This window comes from Zingiber officinale, chromosome 5A, assembly GCF_018446385.1.
Source record: "Zingiber officinale cultivar Zhangliang chromosome 5A, Zo_v1.1, whole genome shotgun sequence".
NCBI classification, from domain to species: domain Eukaryota; kingdom Viridiplantae; phylum Streptophyta; class Magnoliopsida; order Zingiberales; family Zingiberaceae; genus Zingiber; species Zingiber officinale.
In genome coordinates, this window is record NC_055994.1 from 104,520,681 (window position 1) to 104,541,661 (window position 20,981).

The 20,981-nt window shown below is 38.8% G+C and overlaps 1 protein-coding gene and 1 long non-coding RNA gene across 2 annotated transcripts; one reads left to right on the plus strand and one right to left on the minus strand.

Moving 5' to 3' along the window:
• Positions 1–1,958: 1,958 nt before the first annotated feature.
• Positions 1,959–4,017, minus strand: LOC121981307 (protein HOTHEAD-like). Its single transcript, XM_042533754.1, has 3 exons — positions 3,876–4,017; positions 2,256–3,762; positions 1,959–2,128 (listed from the first exon to the last, which is right to left on the minus strand). The coding sequence occupies exons 1-3, from the start codon at positions 3,970–3,972 to the stop codon at positions 2,068–2,070; spliced, it is 1,665 nt and encodes a 554-aa protein (XP_042389688.1). The 5' UTR covers positions 3,973–4,017; the 3' UTR covers positions 1,959–2,067.
• Positions 4,018–8,626: 4,609 nt separating this feature from the next.
• On the plus strand, positions 8,627–19,980 carry LOC121983095. The gene is made up of 2 exons (XR_006112382.1): positions 8,627–8,787; positions 19,715–19,980. It is a non-coding gene; the product is annotated as an uncharacterized LOC121983095 (long non-coding RNA).
• Positions 19,981–20,981: the final 1,001 nt, after the last annotated feature.

Below are 20,981 nucleotides of genomic sequence, written 5' to 3' on the forward strand. Positions count from 1 at the left end.
CCAAAGCTTCCAAGTCCACTCTTCCTCTGCAAACCTAAGTTTTCATCTTGTAAGAGGAAGAGAGCTTTGTGAGAGGTTATACTCCACCGAGAAGGAGTAAGATCTAGCCGGAGATTGTCAGGGACTGATCTACTAAAGGATCAAGGGTGCATCCACCTCAAGAACACGCCGTAGAGTAGGAGCAAGTAATCTCCGAACCACGTAAATGAATCATGTTAACATTTGTATTATTGTTTGCTTTCATTGTTTTAGTTTTCGTATTTCCGCTATGCATAAATCTTTTGTAGAGAAGAAACTAAGTTGGGGGTGACCTAGCTATCCAACCCCCTCCCCCTCTTCTAGTCGGCTACCGATCTCCTACACTAATTGCTTTGCATCAAACTCATACATGGGATTTGGTTTCGTTGCCACCAGGAAAATACACTATTGGTTCTCGTTGGGTATATAAGATCAAAATTAAATCTAATAGATCTATCGAGAGATACAAAGCTCATCTTGTTGCTAAAGGTTATTCTCAAGAGTATGACATGAATTATGAGGAAACATTTGCTCCTGTTGCAAAAATGATGACTGTTCATACTCTGATTGATGTTGCTTCTATTTGTCAATAGAGAATATCTCAGATGGATGTCAAGAATGTATTTCTAAATGGTGATCTTTATGAAGAAATTTATATGACACCTCCTCCTAGTATTTCACACCAACCTGGTAAAGTTTACAGGTTTTGTAAATGCTTTATGGTCTCAAACAAGCACCTCGTACTTAGTTTGAGAAGTTCTCTACAGTGATTACTTCGCTTAGTTTTCAACCTAATAATCATGATTCAGCATTGTTTGTTAGATGTATGAGCGCAGGTTGTATTCTTTTATCATTATATGTTGATGACATGATTATTACTAGTAATGATTCTAATGGAATTGCTTCCCTGAAGTCTGAGTTGGGTCGTCATTTTACTATAAAAGACTTGGGTATACTATGTTATTTTATGGGCATTGAGGTTGCTTATTCCTTGAAAGGTTATATTTTATCTCAGTCAAAGTATATATTTGATCTGTTTAAGTGTGCTCGTCTTACTGACAATAAAGTTGTTGATACTCCTATTGATACTAATGCTCGATATTCTCCATCTGATGACTCACCTTTGCCGGATCCTAGTTTGTACATAACTAATATTGGAAGCTTGGTTTATTTCACCCTGACTTATCAAGATATTGCATATGCTGTTCATGTGGTTAGTCAATTTGTCGCTGCACCAATTATAGTTCATTGGGTTGTTGTTCTTTGTATTCTCAGGTATCTTCGGGGCACTAAATTTCAAAGTCTTTTATTTCCTTCTACTTCATCTCTTGAGTTACGTGCATACTCTAATACAGATTGGGTTGGTGATCATATGGATCGCAAATCTACCACTACTTCTGTATTTTTCTTGGTGATTCTCTCATTTTTTGGAAGAGTAAAAAGCAAGATGTTATTTCTAGATATTCCACAGAAGCTGAGTATCGTGTCATGGTCTCAACTACTTGTGAGATAGTTTGGTTGCGTTGGTTGCTTGCAGATATAGGTGTCTCTTTTCATCAACCTACTCCGTTATATTGTGATAATCAGAGTACTATTCAAATTACACGCAATTTAGTTTTTCATGAGCAGAAAAACATATTGAAATTGATTGTCACATTACTCGTCACGATCTTCAGATTGACACTATCACATTGCCTTTTGTTCCTTCGAAGCTATAGATTGCTGATATATTTATTAAGGCACATTCTGTTTCACGTTTTATTTTTTATCTGACAAACTCTCAATGCTTCTAGCTGTAGGATCGTGAGTTTGAGGGGAAATATTAGATTATATATTTATTTGTTCATAGCTTTTAGGGCAATTTAGACTTTTTCCTTTTTATTTTACAGAGTTTAGGATTTTTTTAATTTAATTATATAAGACCTTATACTCTGTATCAATTTTAAAATATAATAATATAATTAATTTTTTATTTCTCTTAATTTCTACCGCCACCATATTACATTTATTGTGAAAATAGATAGAGGATTGGCTATACACTTTTGAATATCAGCAAGAAGACCAGTCACTTGGTTCAACACCACCATTTCCTATCAGAACTCCCATGTACCTATAAATATCACCATCACAAACATCAGCAGCAGCACATTCATTAGTAATTAGCCATGCTTTCATATTAATCAAAATTAGACTCTATGGTATAATTTTATTATCACTACAATTAAGTTTATTATTACCTGCCCAACATCATGAGAGTTGCTTGAGGGTTAGTTCCCGGGGAGAAACTGAAAGTGGATCCATCAATCACCCTGAGCCCGCCCACGCCGATCACTCTGTATTCATGATCGACCACCTTTCCTACTACACACCCGCCATGGAAATGCCAAATGGTCATTACGAGGTCGCTGCAGTATTGCTCCAGCGAAGTGGCGTCCTCTGCACTTCTTGCTCTGTTATTGACAACTAAGTTCGCAGTGAGAGCCTGCAAGTACTCCACCGTTTGATTTGGGCATCTGAATTCGGACAGCGCTTGGGTATCGATCACTCTCATGACCGTCTGCAATCCCTCCACGCATGTTCTAAGATCCTCAGGCTCCGTGAAGTAGTTGTAGGTTACTGATGGATTGTCCTCTGGGTCGAGATTCTTCAGACGAAGATATCCTCGGGAGAGAGGCCTTGCCAATTTTTCACCTACTATACCACCTTGGAAGAAGTAAGGGACGGTTGGGGAGTTGCCTCCCAAAAGCGCTGCGACTAAGTTGAAGCCCGTCAAGGACTCTATGTAGTAGCCCGGCCCAATTCCGACGACTTGAACCGAAGTGATAGTCAGTGGCTCAGGCGAAGGCACGGCGAAGATGTTCAATGGGTTGTCGGCAATGCTATGGCCGACCATCGGCTGGTCTAGGACCACCTCGATGCCGAAGGACTTGAGGTGGTCCGCGGGGCCAACGCCGCTTAACATGAGTAACTGCGGGCTACCGAGAGCGCCGGCTGACAGTATGATTTCGCCTGCAGAGAAGCCCTTGAGGCGGGCCTCGTGGATGTTGCCGGCTTCGTCCTTGTACACCACGCCGTACGCCTGCGGGTTCTTATGCTGGCCGGTAACATTCCTGAACAAGATCCTTTGCGCCGTGGCGCGCAAGAGCACGGTGATCCTGGCGGGGTCAGCGTACTTGAGCAGATCGGCGGCGGTGTGGCGATGGCCGGTTGGGTCGAACGTGGTTCCCCCGACCTTTGTGCCCTCCAAGTGCTCGTAGGTGAATCCGTTATCGGGGGTGACTCCGGCCTCCAGAAGCCCTGCCCTGTATGCCGAAGTCCACTCCGTTAACTGAGGCCAGAAAACCAACTCTCGCTCCACCCACTGGAACGACTGGTCGGCCAGCTTCGGGTTCAATCCCATATCCTTCACCTCCCGGCGGCTGGCGCGCGAGTAGAACCCAGCGTTGATGCAGGTGCCGCCTCCGAGGCAGCGAGCTCGTGTATTGATGACGCCATCCTCGGAGACGAAGCGCTGTGCCGGCGAGGTCGGGGTGAGGTAGGCGAGGTTCTTGACCAAAGAAGCGAGGTTGGAAACGTTGGAATTCCCGTAAGGCGATCCGCCTCTTTCCAGCACCAGCACATCGAACCTCTCCGAGAGGGTAGCGGCCAAGGGGCAACCAGCTGTCCCGCCGCCGACGATGATGTAGTCGTGGTACGACACCCGCGGAGCATCTGCCGCATGCTTCACGAAGTCAAACGCGGGCGCTGTTCAGAAAAAACCATGCATATACAACTACTTACGATAGTTATCATGAATTAAAAGGGCTCTTGATCATAAAAAAAAAGTATTGATTAATTAAGAAAAAGAGAAACATTACAGTTCTGAGCATAGCAGAAGCAATTGAAGCGGAAGAAGAAGATAATAATTGCAGCAGCAACCACAGAAATGAGCTTTCTTTGACTTTCCAAATCCATGATTCACTAACTGCCCCTTAATCAATGAGCAGCTTTAAATAAGATAAGGATGACACGTGTAATTGACTAAGAAGAAGACAAAGTCGACCTTCTTACATCTTGTTCGAAAACAAAAATCTTTCTTGTAATTTATTGGTGCCTTCTAGTCTTGAATGTTAATCTATAGTGTAATTAACTACTTCGGATAATTTTGATATGGTAAATTAGATTAAATTTTCAAAAATATTGGATCTTTATGTCTAAATATGTAGAAATTTAAAAATAAAGGAAATTGAGCAAAAAAATATAGTAGATGAGAAAGATGACACGGGAAGTGAGTCGACGGGCTTGGTTTATTCAAGAGACGAGAAACTGCGGAAGAGTATGTTGGTGGAGCGAGAAGGATATGCACGATGTTTCTAAGGGACGAGAAGCCGGAGCGGAAGACTGCTCGAAAAGAAGGCTTGACTTGGGTTCGGATGAACTCAACTCTGAATAGCTGGAGAATCACCTAATTGACCGGAGCAAAAGAACGGACAAGCCAACACTATGTTGACTTGTCTAGGCGCCCGAACTCCTTTGGGCGCCTCGTCGAACAAGCGCTACTGCAAATGACTTTCAAGTCAACGTCAGCAGCACTTCGAGTACCTAGACGAGTACAGGCGCCCAGACAAAGATGAATTTTATCATCGCACAATTGAATAGACGTTGCGAGCAGATAAGGCGCACAGCTAAGGGTGCTCGGATCGAGTCCAAGTGCTTGGAGATGCCACATCAGCAAACCGGATAATTCGACCAGTAGGTTATAAATAGAGTTTTAGTCCTCTTTATTTAACAACACTTTCTGTACTTCAAATTTATTATTCTTTTTTCGTAGTTGTGCTTTCAATGCTTGTACAAGCCTTCCCCGCCTATGAGGATTCGCTAATTAATTATCTCGTGTTTCCTTTTTATGTATTTCATCTTTCAATTCATTTATTAAGTGTTTGTCTAACTTAAATCGAAAGATCGAGGAAGTGTATAATTTCAGGCAATTCACCCTCCCTTTGTCGGCTGCACCGGGATCTATAATTTGTATTAGAGCCTCGGACCACTCTAGAAGGACTAATCACTTGCTAAAGCAAGGAGATGATGGCTGGACCAAACATTTACCCCACCCCCACCCCCCAAGTTTAAGGGGGAATTCATACACTGGAAACGTCAAATGGAGGTATTTCTAAAAATTGATTTTGTAATTCTTTTAATAATCAAATACGATTTTATAGTTCTCAAGGATCAACAAGGAGAAGAAACAGAAGAATATCTTTGAGTGAAGATGGAGCAAAATGACTTCGTAGCCAACAGCAAAGCATAATACCACCTACTAAGTGTGTTACTACCTTAAGAAGTTAACCGCATCAGAAGCTACACCTCATCAAAAGAACTCTGAAAGAAATTCTTGGAGTTTCATAAAGGCACATCAGAAGCAAAGCTAGCAAGATGGAACATCCTTTGAAGTCAGTTGACAAACCTCCGAATGGAAAAAGGAGAGATAGTGGCTCAACGACACGCGAAGATCAAGGAGCTAATCATCAGACTTACCAACCTTGACGAATCAGTAACAAATCGAGGCTCAATTCGTTATACACTTAACGTTTTTTCCATATCTAGAGTAGACTTCAATAGTAGATGCCTACTATATCTCAAAGGATATAAAGGTAAGTAAGAAAATGAGTCTAGATGTGCAGGTACAAGAAAAGAAAATGATCCAAGTCAGAACTTGGCATTAACAGCCAACAAGAAGGATGAACTAGAGTCAGATTCACTCAATGAAGATAAAGCGGCTTTCATAGTAAGAAAATTTTCAAAGTTTTCTAAGTCTAATAGTTTTAACAAGTCACAGACTAAGAAGCATCTTGAAGCAAAAGGAAGATTAAATGCTACAACTGTGATGAAGAAGGATACATCAAGAATAACTGTCCAAAATTGAAGGAGAAGGACAAAAACAAAAGACTAACCCGAATGAACTGTAAAAACTTAAAGGCGACGTGAGACTAATTGTCGTCATCTAAAGCATACGCCGGACTTGCACTTATGGCAAGTCACCAAGAAGACGATGAGACTTTATCAAAGATGAGCATCGACGAAGGGGGAGATACGTCAGAAGAAAGTAATGATAAAGGGGGAGCGTCTACTAACGAAACTGACTTGGTAAGTGAGGTACGTTCTCTATCTCCCGATAAATTATATAAATTTGTTAAAATATTTTCTAAAGGTTCTTGTAAATTAGAAATATAAAATTAAAAATTTAAAAAGAAGAATTTAGAATTAAGAGTAATCTTAGTACTATCGAGCGTTAAATTGGTATCTTAAATATCACAAGAACTAAATTAGAAAGTAATAAGAAAATATATTTCAAGAGAGTTCCTGGTTAATCAAGTAAATAGGAATCTATATTGTGTTTCTAAGGCATGCTTAGGTTAAATCTTTACGCTTGTTTTAATTTTAAATTTACCTTAATATTTTTTTTACATGCTTAAAATTGTTTTATTGTTAAATTTATCAAATAAATTGTTTTGGAAATTCAATTTTTTTTACTATTAATTTGTTTATAAATTTCTTAACAAAAATTATATTTTAAAAATTAAAAATCTTTTTCTATTTATTTTTGTAAAAATTTATTTTACTATAATAAAATATTATGTTCTCTATTAAAATATTTTTTTTTGATATTTTTTTACCGTTATCTGATTTATTTTAAATTATTCTCCAAAAATAATGTTCTTATAATTAAAAATTATCTAGACATTATCCTTAAAAATTTTAATTTTTTTTATAGATAAGCATGAAATTTTCTATATTAAAAAAAATTTGTCACGATTTTTAGATATTATATTATATTTTTAATCATTTAACTTCAAAAATTAATATTTATTATTAAATAATTTATATTGTTGGAAATTAATATTTATATAAAATTTTTATTTTGATCACTCTGTTTTTTTACCATTAAATATTTTTTCCAATATTTTTCAAAACTTAAACATAATTTTTAAATTATTTTTATGAATTTAGTCTTTAATTATTAGAAATTTAGATATTCAAAAATAATTCTTGAAAAAATTTCTCAAATTTGGGTATTGTTTAATCAACCTTAGAAAAATTTTTAGAATTTTTTTTCTTTTTAAAATTAACCCCTATTTTTATGTGATCAAAAGGAAGAAATTGGAGGGTTAAATTGAGGACTTACTTGCAATATTTTAGTTGTACTTAATTGTATTATTCATGACAATTTATTTTTCAAATAAAGTCTATGTTTATTTAACTCTAACTTAACATGGGGTTGATGCACATCAAAAAGAGAGAAATTGTAAGTACCCTGAATAAGTTTTGATATTATCAATCGGGTTAAGTTAGGTCCTATTGTATTTAATTCTTGTGTCTAAGTGTACAGGAACTTAAGAATACAAGAAGTCAAATGGAAAAAGCAATAGACGAGAAGGATGACACAGAAAGCGAGTCAAATAGGCGTTGCTGTGGATGACGTTCGAGTCCACATTAGTAGTACTCTAGGTGCCCAAATGGGTTCAGGCGTCCAAACAAGGATGAATTTTTAGCATCGTACTATTGAGCAGCTGTTGTGAGTAGATAAGGCGCACAACTAAGGGAGCACGGATATGTCACGTCAGCAAAACGGCTAGTTCGACCAATAAACTATAAATAAAGCCATAGTCCTCTTCATTTAACAATACTTTCTATACTTGGAATTTATTATTCTATTTTTCATAGTTGTGCTTGCAACGTTTGTACAAGGTTTCTCCGTCTCTAAAAATTTACTCGTAGAAGGAGATCTTAATGAACTGAGATTATCTTGGACTAACAATCTTATGATTGCCAACAAGTAAATCTTACTGTCTCGTATTTCCTTTTTATGCATTTCAATTTTCATTTATTAAGTGTTACTATAATTTAAATCAAAAGATCGAGAAAATATATACTTATAATTTTAGATAATTCATCCCTCCTTTATTGATGGTATCGGGACCTACATATAGAGCATACAAGATCATGGCTGCATTCTCTATTTTGGAGTCTCTAATTGGTTGAAGGCTATCTCCAAGCCAACTATGTAGCCCTTACCTACTATTTCATCGTTATCGCTGATGAACTTGTCTAAAAGTGTGAACGGTAGATTACTTTTTCACACGTAATATCTCACAGCTGTTTCAAGTCTTCAACTTTCAAATCATCCTTGATGATGTTACTCAAAGCCTCCATGCCGTGATGCCACCATGCTTTCACATGCCCAAAAGTCTACTTCCAAATCTTCACCACTCTCTAAAAGTCTCACCTGTTCCTCGTCTTAAAATCCACCTTGCCAAGATTTTCCAATCCCTTTGATGTCTCATACCATTCTTGTCCTTGAAATAAGCTTCCACTATGAGTAAATGAGATACGGTTGGTGAGACATCACTGTTAGTGTAGGATTAAGTCCGCACGTGGACTAAATCGAATTGAATCCACATGATAAGTTTAATCTCCATAAGAACACACACAACTAATTATCATTAAAGAAATTAAATTCTAATTAAATGATTTAATATTTTATTACATATAAAGGGAGTTTGGATTAAATGGATATACATTCATTAACATTAATGGACTATTAATTATGGATGAGCTTTAAGGTGGATGGTCCCTGTAGGATGAGTTTAATATATAAGAGAATATGCTCATGGATTAGGACAAGTTTGAGCTTCTTCATTGATCTTCTCTCTTTCCCATTGAGAGGAATATGGATTACCGTCGCCCACTCCTGTAGAAGATCATTCTCGTTTGTAGGATCTCCGACGACAAGTAAGAAGCAATAGTCATTTGCGATAGATTCAGATTAACCCTTCGCTAACTATTGTTTCGATTTGTAATGTTGCTTTAGAAATTGATGATAGTTAGATCTTATTATAAATGCATTCTTTAGTTCATTATTGATGTATCATAATTCTAACAATTGGTATTAGTGCTAAGCATTAACTTATTGTTAGTTTTTAAGGCGTAAGGATTATTTTTCAATGATTTTGCATATATACATCAATTTTTGCATTTAATTCCATATGGATGAGCGAAATTGATATGTATCTGTTGAATGTAGCATAGATAGGTTAGGATTTAACCTATGAATCAAGATTTTCTCATTATCCGTGAAGAACACAATTAGTAACACGATTTTAGGGTTATTTAGGCTGAAAGATCATGATCAGAAATCAAGTTTTTCAGTTACCAATTAATTTGGTAATCAATTAGTGTTCACTAATCGATTACTATACGGGTTCAATCGATTAAGATGCCCAAAATCACGAACAGAGAGTTCCCAAATTGATTGGTAAATTCAATCGATTTGCATGAGGGTCAATCGATTGGGATTGTCAGATCGCGACAAAGGTTCCCAAATTGATTAGGCTAAACGATTAGCATGAGGGCCAATTAATTAGGATTGCCAGATCGCGACGAAGGTTCTCAAATCGATTGGGCTAACCAATTAGTGTTTACCAATTGATTAGCATAAGGGTCAATCGATTGGGATTGCCAGATTGCGACGAAAGTTCCTAAATTGATTGGATTAATCAATTGGTGTTTACCAATCAATTAGCATGAGGGCCAATCGATTGGGGTTGCCAGATTGCAACAAGGTTCTAAATCAATTAGGCTGATCGATTGGTGTTCATCGATTGAGCCAATCATTTACTTGAACCTGATTTGCAAACAAAGAGTTTCAAAATCGACTGGGTAATCGATTGACGTTCATCAATTGATTACCATGAGGATCCAATCGATTACAAAATTTGAGGATGCCCATAGAGAATTTCTGAATGGATCAACTGATCAATTGGTGTTCACTAATCGATTGGACAATTAATTACAATTCATTAAGTTGTCCATAGAGGGTTTTTGAATTGATCGGTGAATTGATTGACATTCGTCAATCGATTACACCAATCAATTAGAGTGGATGAATTGCAAACAGTGACCTTCGAAATCAATCAGGGGATTGATTGTTGTGTCCTAAACGATCGCCAATGTTGGGTGATCGATTAGCGCACGTGTGAATCGATTCCCATCTATTCTTAATCAATTAAGAAGGGTGTCAATTGATTAATAATGAATTTAGCTTAGTTTTCAACCATATTTTCTTGTATTCTTCTTTGCTCTTACTGATTAGTCGAACTTATACTATCACCAAAATGAGAACTATTTGGGAGGCTAAGAGTATTAGCGTAGAGGGATGTATATTCATGCTAAGAGTGATTGACCAAAGGAAAGTTATTCTTATGCTGGATGTATGTTTAAAGAAGCTCATAAATTATGTTAAACTTTTAAGTCATGTGCATAGTGTGTTGGCCCAAAGAAAGAGGCGCTATGTGGCCGATTAAATGTATTGTGAATGATAGTTGAAAACATAAGCTAATTAAGGAAGTTCATAAATAAAGTATCATATGCATAATGTGTTGGCCCAAAAGAAGGCGCGTTATGTGGTGGATGAAGATAATTATGAGTTGTTTGAAGAGCACCAATAGTAAGTTACAATTTAATCCAAATACTTGATGTAATGTTGTCCTAAGCATCTCTATCAATTCCCATATAGTAGCACTATTTATTTGTTGTATTTTATTATTGCACAACTATAAAAAATATATGCCTTATTTGTTAAATTGAGTCATGTTCTTTGTTTTTGTTTATGTAGTACTGCCAATGTTTGCTAATCTAAACAACATCCCCATGCTCTCGTGCTAACTACTACAAATTTTGGACAATGAAAAGAGCATATTATAGTTTTTTGGGGTTGTATATGGATCTAGACTTTACATTTAGGCATGATCGCCCTGCACCTTTATGTTATGAACCACAAGTGCATGGTTTCGTCATCAGTAATACAAAGATATCAAACCCACAGGAACTGTTGATTAAGCACTAGTTGATTTCACACGATGAATTATCTAGACTAACAAAGGTTGGTTTTGACAAAAGAGAGTAGAGGTTGCGAGGGGAGAGAGAGAATAAAGAGAGAGAGAGAGCTAGAGAGTGGATCTTGAGAGGGGTTGAGCTAAGAGGATGTGAGAAAGGGGGTGAAATGTGATTTTAGGATTTCAGTTTCCTTGTGATGCTAGGCGATATTACATAGATTACCTAGTTCCTATCCTCTATGTTCATGATCTTGTAAGAAGTTAGATTCATTATCGACTCTCCCCTGTAGTGGACAAGCCGACATAATCTCCTACTTCATGTCCTATGCTACTAAATGGAAGTGATTCCTATGAAGTCTGTTAACGGGTTACCCCCGTCACTAGGGCTCCTTGGTTATACATCACAAGAACACACTAACACACAATAATATATAAATAGAAATAGTGATTATACCCGATCCCTTACTTTCTTGTAGAGATTTGCTTCTCCTTTCAATGTGATACCCTAGACATCCGTTAACAAGATCTGTCTGTCATTAGCATCCCTCGATCATACGATCTAGGGTATTTCCCCTACAGGATTAATAATTCTATACAACCATTCAATAAAACATGCAAAAGATATATATATGCTTCACACACATATTTCATCAAACATGAACAAGGCATCAATCAAGTCATTGAATACAAACATGGTAAATCTACATAGTTTTACATTTCCATCATATCACAAATACTTCCTAATCCTAGAAAGGAGATCTACTCCATTGCAAAAAAAGAACAACTCTAAAACATAAAATAAAGCATATTTACAATCCTATATGTAAGAAGAAGGGGAAGAAAATATGTTTGTCGATGTTTCTGATGTCTTGGGGATGCTTCCTTGCTCCGGAGATGGACGGATTATCAAAGGATGGAGGTGAATGAAGCTCTAGGGTTCCCCCGTATGGGGAGAACTCTTCCCCAAGGAGAGGAACGAAGTTCCAAACCCAAGATGAGTCAAAGAATGAGACTCTTGACCCTTTTATACCTCCTCCAAATTGTCCAGGAAAATTAGGATTACAGGGGTCCGATAAACCGGATTTTTCACCCATTAAATCATATTTTCTCATGATTCACCCTGAATCAGAGTTGTATCACTTGAAATTATCTACAATTTGATATTTGGATCGAGTCTTAGCTCCAAACGAGCCGAAAGTTATAATGGTTCAAAGTTTGGTTTGCAGTCTGCCCGGAGGTCCAGATGAACCCGCGGTTTAGAGGCACGACTGTGCCTTTTAGCATGGGTAGACTCTGCTATCTCTCTGTTGGACCTGAATCAAAGTTGTAGATCTTGAAGTTAGCTACGTTTCAGTATAAAGGTCAGCCTATAACTCTAACTAAGCACAAAGTTATTGTCGTTTTATGATTGGTCATAATCTGCCTAAAATTCAACACGACTCTATTTTGGCATGACACCGCCTCGACTTCTCGTCCACACGGCCAAGTTCTTCTTCGCCTTTGGTCAGGTGACATGGCCATGTGGTTTCACATGGCCATGTTCCTCTTTGACTCTGGATGGGTGGCACGGCCATGTGGTTTCACACGGCTGTGTTCCAAGTGGATTGCAATTTGCACACTCAATTATAGAACAAAACTCAAGAAGATTCAATTACAAGTGTTGTATTATATTTTCTAGGTCTAGGAGTCATTTTATAGACTTTGGAAAATCTTATCCTAGGCTAGAAGATGCCTTCCGTAGGGCTAGAAAGCGCCTCCAGCAAGGCGCTAGTGGATAAAAGTTTATCCACTGCTAACGGCAAAATCTATCTGATTGAAGGCGCCTTCCATAGGGCTGGAAGGCGCCTTCATACTATTCATAGAAGGCGCCTTCCATCTATAAAAAGTGCCTTCAACTTTCTTTGAAGGCGCCTCTAGCAGCGCTTACAGCCATGTTATGCTCTTTTGCCGCTTCAATCGCCTAAGTGATTTCAGCCAACCGGAATATGGCTCAACCGAACCCTTTTTTCGGTCTTCTCCTTGAGCAGGTTTTCGCTCTGGCTTCTAGTCCCTTAGATCGTTGCGCACGTGCTTCTCACCCGTCGGTGTCACGCCCCGGGGGAGTCCCTGCTAGAGAAAATTCTGGCAGCATCTCCCCTGTATAGGTGACAATCTGGTACTTATCTACAAAGCCCTTAGGACCCCTCAATCCACGGTCAACACGACCGGAACATATACAATAAAATATGATAAGCATTCCACGCATTTTATATAATTCAGCTTTCGGCTGACACAACCACGCAGTTATAATGGTAAAAACTACTCCACTACAACGAGGAAAAACACAACACAATGGAAAACCTTCACAGCGGAAAACATGGGCATCATACCCGAAACATGACATAGAATCCATAAGTACAAGAACTATACATCATAAGTATGTAGACATAACAAAATAAGGAAACAACGAAAGTCCGAAACCAGAAAGCCATCTCGACACCAGTGGGGGACTAGTGACTGGAACCTCTTGATAGCTTCAATCTGAAATAGAAAAATAAAGCAACGGGGTGAGTTCAACAACTAAGCGGGTATCAAACTGACATACATAGTAAAATATATCTAATAGTAATAATCATGTAGTACAGTCTCTTGATCAATAACAGGATATGTAAAAACTGAACAAGCAAAGAATAACTGTATTCACCAGGGCCTCCTATCTTGACATAAGGGTCGTCAGACCAGATACCTCATGTCTCCTGTATGCATGTCAATCATATACAACCCAAATAAATACAGCATCCAAAATGTAGCAATCACAAGAAATAATGCAATACATGCATATGATGCAAATGACATGGTCACCCCTGACGATAGTCAACCATCTCACACATGATGGTGAGACTGAGTGGGTAGAGCTATGACAACTGTGCACTCTGCCATCACTACTCCTTAGTGACTGAGTGGACAGGATGTTGTCGGAGTACACCTATCTTCCTACCCCAAATCATAAGTGGGGGAGTTCAATGCTCTCATCTCCTGAGACAATCTAGAGGAGGGATCCCTATCCTGCTACCATGCTGCGTCACCACTACCTATGAGCAGGCCACCGGAGCCCTTGATAGAGCAACCTACTGCACACACCCTGCCTAATGTACCACTAACCCATGAGTGGTTGTGTGGGTAGATCATGTAACTAGCGATATGCTCAACAATAATGGAGTCGATAATCGCTCAGCATGCATTCATGCAAGATGGTATATGACACTAAGCATGAAAATCCTGACCATTTCCATATCCATAAAATATGTACCAAAAGGTAAATAGATCCAATAAAATGATCTAGGTACACCTGACAGGTATGACAAATAACTAGTCCTTTACACCATAAGGCATGGTGCGTCACTACCTCTATGAAAATAATACACATGGCAATAATCAAGAGGGTATAAGCATGGATGTATAGCAAACAACAAATAAGGTATGCTACAGGTATCAAGTAGTGACATACCAAACAGAAATACACATAACTATTATTGCAAGTTATAACCTACTAAGCATATCAAAATGACAATATCCAAAAATATAAGTCAAAGTACCCACCTCAAAAATGGAGATCGTATCCGAAATAGATCCCACGTCAAGACGCACGTCTCGAATCAAAATCCTGTAACAACATGCATAATTTAACTAAGTACATATACAACATTTAACTAATTTCAACCCAAACTATTTAGGGAAAACTCTCGTTAACGATCAATAATTAATTAATCCATGAATAAATGTTTAACTCCTTTAATCACATCGGTTGATCAAAGTAAAGTTAGCTCGATGACATAAATCAACCTAACTCACCCAAGTATGAACCTATCTTTAACCATGTAATCATATTCTTACTTAACTCAACAGTCTTACCCCAAAAAGTGTCGACTGATGGCTCTTGACAAGTACCAAATCCCGGCAACCAGGACCAATGAATAGCGGCACTGAAGTCTCAAGCCACAGCATCAACCTCTGATCTGCCCAACTCTGTTTTGGTTATCCAATTCATCAATACAACACCCAAACGTCTAAAACCAGATCTAAGAAGAAAACCTATCTCAAATCTAGCCGCCAAAAACCCTAGGTCAGCGTTGGCGAAGAGAGCTCACGTGACTCAGATCCAACGGAGAAAGAAGATTCATAGGTGAACCAGTCCCGGCCGAATATTCTTTCCTCAGGCGGTGATCCGCATGGATCGGGAGGAAGGAGGCGTTGGAAAGGGGCGTCGGCAACTGTGGACCCAAATCTAGGGCCCGACCAAAAAGACGCTGGTGTTTGGCTTCCGATGGGGATAGATGGGGTGGGCTCTGATGGCTGGTGACCGGTGTCGGCTGCGGCGGTCACTCAAGGGAGAACGATCAACAATTTTTGGATTCGGGAAAGGAGAAGAGCTTGGTGCAGAGAAGGGGAGAAGGCGCCAGAAGGAAAAGGGTTCAACTTGAGGGTTTGCACCCGTGGAGAGGGGGAAGCGACATGAGGGAGGGCGACGTCGGGTTAGGAGACGAAGGGAAAGGCTCGGCGCGAGGATGGCTAGGGCACAGTTTCGGTGGGGTAAACAATGACTAGGGAGAGGAAATAAGAAAAAAATTTAAACATTTCCTCGTTTAAATAGGGTAGCTTAAACATGCTTTCCCTTGGCCCAATAATTGATCCCCTTAAACTCGTCATATGAGTTCCGAAAAATTCTCAGAAAATTTCTAAAAATTCCTAAAAATTCTAATAAGATTATTTCATCAAATAACCTTATTATTAAATTATTATTTGTTCAGTATTTTATATTCTCCCCCACTAATAAAAATTTAGTCCCTAAATTTTCGTTATTACCATCAGCAAATACTAGCAATAACCAACTAAATAAATGCTGAACAAAATTTAACCCACATACCTCAAGTAAAAAGATGGGAGGTATCGAGCTCGAATCATATCCTCGAGCTCCCAAGTAGCCTCCTCGTTAGAATGATACTGTCATCCGACTTTAACCAGTCAGATAGTCTTGTTCCGCAGCTGACGCTCTCTGTGGTCCAGAATCCATACCGGAACCTCCTCATAGGTAACATCAGGCTAAATGGGAACCGATACATCTGACAGCACATGTGCTCGGTCAGACACATATCTTCTCAGCATGGACACATGAAATACATCGTGAATGCCTGCTAGAGCCGGAGGTAGCGCTAGACAGTAAGGTACCGCTCCAATCCTCTCCAAGATCTGGAAAGGCTCAATGTATCAAGGACCTAATTTACCTCGGAGACCAAATCTCTTCACCCCTTTCACGGGTTAGACTCTCAAAAATACATGGTCGCCAGTAGAGAATTCTAGGGGTCTACATCTCCGATTAGCATAACTCTTCTGACGGTCCAACGCTTAGGACATCCTCCGTCTGATAATACGGACCAACTCTGCCTCCTTCTGAGCTCTCTGAGGTCCTAGCAGCTGGGTCTCCCCAACCTCCTCCCAGAGGGTGGGTGTTCGACAAGATCTACTATACAATGCTTCAAACAGTGTCATTTGGATAGCCGAATGATAGCTATTGTTGTAGGCGAACTCTACTAATGGCAAGTGGTCCTCCCAGCTGCCTCCGAAATCCATAACGCAAGACCTCAGCAAGTCCTCCAAAGTCTGAATGGTCCGCTTTGACTGCTCATCTGTCTACGGATGGAATGCTGTGTTGAATAAGAGCTATGTGCCCAAGGCCTGCTGCAGATTCTGCCAGAACCGGGACGTGAACCATGAGTCTCTATCCAATATAATGCTCGAAGGGACACCATGCAATCTGATGATCTCCCGACACTACAGCTCTGCTAATCGATCTAGAGAATCAATTTTCTGGATTGCTAAGAAATTTGCAGATTTGGTTAATCGGTCAACAACTACCCAAATCGTGTCATGGCCTCGTCGTGTCTTAGACAATCCCACCACAAAATCCATGGTGATGTGTGTAACAACCCAACTTTCCCTATTTCGAGTTCTAAACGTCCTTAAAAATATTTAGAAATGCTTTTAAAATATTCTAGAGATTTTTAGAGTATTTTAATGTAATTTTTGGAGGTCGTTTGGTATTTTTACTAAACGAAGGAAGTTTTGACAAAAAAATTGTCAAAGCCAAGATTCGAACCGTGGACCTCGGACCTGAACCGAACTTTAACCGAATCCGGCCAGCCAACTGGTCCGTGCCCTTTTTGTGAAAATATGTGGAATGAAATATATATAAGCAGTAGTTAGAAATGTTTAAAATAGATTGAAATAAAAGTGCGCGACTGAGGAATCGAAGCCCAGACCTTTTACTCGTTAAAAGTCGGCTGACCAAGTGAACAAGCGATTGTTTTCTTGAAGAAAACCGAAACCAATAGTAGTTAAGCGGTATTTTAGAAACCGAAAATAAACTTTGGTACAAAAGGAAAGTTAAGTGAGGAATAGGTTTTATTTTCTCCCGATCGGGTTTTTCTTCTCCTCACACGCGACGTCGTTCTTCTCTCGGGCAGAAACACAAAGGAGCTAGGGTTTCCTCCCTCAGGCGGTCGCGAAGGTTTTTCCGGCCGATCTTCACTCAACCGTGACCCTCTCATCGTGGAGAGCACGCGGACCCGAAGGAGACGCCGAGATCTTCACTGCTGAAAACCCTAGAAGCCTTTTCCCTTTCGGCTGTGAGTCCAAGAACATGAAGGGTAAGTCGCTTACTCACCTGCGGTAAGGGTGGTTTCGGATTTCGATTGATGTTTTCTTGTGTCTTTTGATTTTCAAAGCTTTGCATAATTCTCTTTTGTTTCGTTGTCGTGGCATAGGATATGAGGAGTAATGGCAGTAGCAAACTATTTTTTTCCTTGTGTTTGGATCATGTTATGCAGAGTAGGTGCTAGTTGGGTTCCCTTTTTGTTTAGTTGCCGTGTGAGTTACTGATAAGGGTTGCTGTCATGTTGCTGCCGTGAGCTTCAATTAGGGTTAAACTGTGAAATTGTGTACATAGGTCTTGCTATAAAATTTACAGCGAGTTTAACTTAAGCTTATGCAAAGAAAAGGGGCACGGGTAGCTTCTTTAGGGTTGTTGTGCAATTTGGCTGTTTAGCTGAACATGGGAAAGCATAGACTTGTTGGTTAGCTTGTAGTTCTCTTCATGCTGTTACCTTGTTAGATTGGATTAAAGGGTTGAGTTCTGTTAACTTAATGCATGCATCCTTATCATTTGATTTGGAGCTGCTGTTTGGTTTGTCTTCACTATCGGATGGGCATGAACATCTCCATTTGGAGCGTAGAACAGCCCCATTCCTTTTGCATTTCTGCAGGCATGAACCGGGCCACTTGGAGCTTACGTTTAGGTTTATTTCTTTGGTAATTGTAGTAGTGCAGTTTTTTTTAGTAGTAGTGCAGAAACTTAGAATTCCTTGAATATCTAATTATTTTTCTTTACATTTCAGTTTCTGATACTTTCTTGTCTTCCTTGTCAAACACGAATAGGGCATTTCTCCTTCCTTAAGCAATTCAAGTAGAATTTTCTTGCTAGACATTGGACAGGAACGACCTTTAAGATGAGAATGTAGAATTAATGTTTGTCTTTTATCTTTAGCAATTAATTAGACATGTACAGCTAAGTATTAAGCATTTCATATTTGCTTTGCATTAGACGTTTAGTTTCTCCTCGTGTGGCAGTAGGCGTGCACAACAGATGAAGCAAATGCAGAATTTTAGATTTCTAGTTTCTTTACCATTAGAATAACATGAGCAGATTTCTAGTTCCTTATGTTATTAGATGTGCATGAGTAGCCTTCCTTTTAAAACAATCAGTTTCTAGTTTCTTTAGAGTTTATAGTGCAAAATCGTGTAGCTTAATATGCAGAATTGTGTTAGCTTAATATGCAGCATTTTAGTGTGCATTTTTATTAAGTATTAGGGTGCAGAATTCATTTACCCTTAGCTGAACATGTGCAGATTTTTATATGTGTAGTATGCTGATTTTTGTTTTCCCTTTTGCTTTAAAATGGGCGAGAATAGATTATAGCATATACATATATATACATAGCCTTTAGTTTAGATTTTCCTTGCTATAATGAGTAGTTATAAGTGAGAAAAGACCAAGGTCTTGATAGAATCCCTAAATTTAAGTATTGGGATTAGCAGCACATCAAGTGCTCAAAGAAATGTCAAGACATTTTATTATAAGAGCATAAAAAGAAAATAAGTATTTTATTTTAAAGAAAGGCTAGTACCCGACTTCCAAGGTTGTCGTTAAATAAATCCAGGTGACCAATTTCAAGGTCTTGGCCCTGGTAAGACCAAGGTCTTTACCCTCGTAGGACTGATGACTAGCTACCACAGTCTCTATTAGGGAGCGCGCATTGGTACTAAGCCTGGGCCCAAGAAAGAAGTTGATTATTATTTTTAAGTATTAAAGTATAAGTTTTTTTAACCAAGAAGAACTTTATTATTGTTTTGAAGTAATAAAGTATAAGTTTTGGAACAAATGAAACAAGTTTCACATATGCTTAGAATCAATAAGTTTAGTTCTTTTGAATTCTAGCATGCAGTATTAGTTTTATTTGTTTCCTGATTAGTTTATTGAGCATGATTAGATTTATCTACTAGCATGCAGTTTTATCCTTGTGTAGCATGATTAGCTATTAGAATTACATGAGTAGATTCCTTAGCTTTTCTTTGCTATTAGTTTGACATGAGCAGTTATGTTTATGCTTTACTTTCTTTTAGAGCATATAGTTTTTAGTTCTTTCTGTATACATGCATATTGGTGTTTTTGTGAGTTAGATAGCGCTTACTAAGTAAATTTTGCTTATAGATTGCATTTCCTCTTACTGCAGATAAAGGAAAGGAAAAGATTTAGCAAGGAAGGCGACAAGGTGGTGCGAATGGTGTGTGATGCGTGGACTGTGGGAGAGAACTGGGAAGTTTTGCATTTTCGTGTTTAGTGGATAAGAAGTAATTGAGTTGTACTCTATGGTTGAAGTCATTGAGACTGTATTTTATATATTCTATGTTCCTATTGAGTTTATTCGTGTTTTAGTTTGTATGCTGTGATGAGTTTCTATGTAATAGGTAGATATTATAGTTTTTGTCACTTATTAAACTGCGTGGGTGTTTGATATATGTTCCAGCCGCCTGTGGCTGTGTATACTGTGTATGTATTGATGTTCATGGTCATCGGTACAGGGGAGACTCTGTTGAAATTTTTCGGTAAGGATTCCTCGTGATTTCGATCACACCGGTTAAGTAGAGTTAATAGTTAAGTAACGGTCACCTTAAAGAGTAGTAGAGTTGTAAGAAGGGTGGTCGTTACAGTTGGTATCAGAGCAGTTCCCATTCTCCAGCATCACACATCAGCACCAGCTTTGCCGTCTTCAAGTAAGAAAGTATTTAAGTTTTCCTTTTATGCTTTCTTTATTATTTGCAGTATGGAGTATTTGCTTATATGCGCTTAGTAAGATAGAAGTTTTGTTTCTCTTTTATCCATATACCTAAGTTTGTTTAGAAAGGATAGAGAATATACCAAGTCTTTTTCTTTGCATAATTAGATGTCAAGAAAAGGACGTCCTCGTACTGTTCGTACTGAGAACAAAGATCAGGAGAATGAAGAGCTTAGATCAACTGAGCCCAATCTCTCTGAAGTTGTTGCCCAACTCCAGAGACAAGTAGTAGAGCAGCAACAAGTGATTGCCAATTTGATGGTCAATCAGCAGCCAGTTCCTCCCACTCCTCCAAACATCAATGTGGAGACTCCAGTGGTGACTGAAGTTCCACCAGCCGCCCTGGAAGTCGTCACAACACCTAGAAGACAAAAAGCATACCTGATACAGTGGCTGAAGTTGAAGCCAAAAAGTTTCTTAGGTACGACTAAGCCCTGGGATGCTCAGGCTTGGTTCAAGACACTAGAGTGCACCATGGAGCTTCTTGACTGGCCAGAAGTCGAGAAGGTCAAGTGTGCCTCTTTCTGCCTATCAGGAAATGCTCGTATGTGGTGGGAGAGAGAGAGTTAAGAGCAAGAGAGTAGTCAATCAGATGAGCTGGACTGACTTCGAGAAAGAGTTTCACGAAGAATTCTCCCGTCAATGGATCACCAATAAACATTAT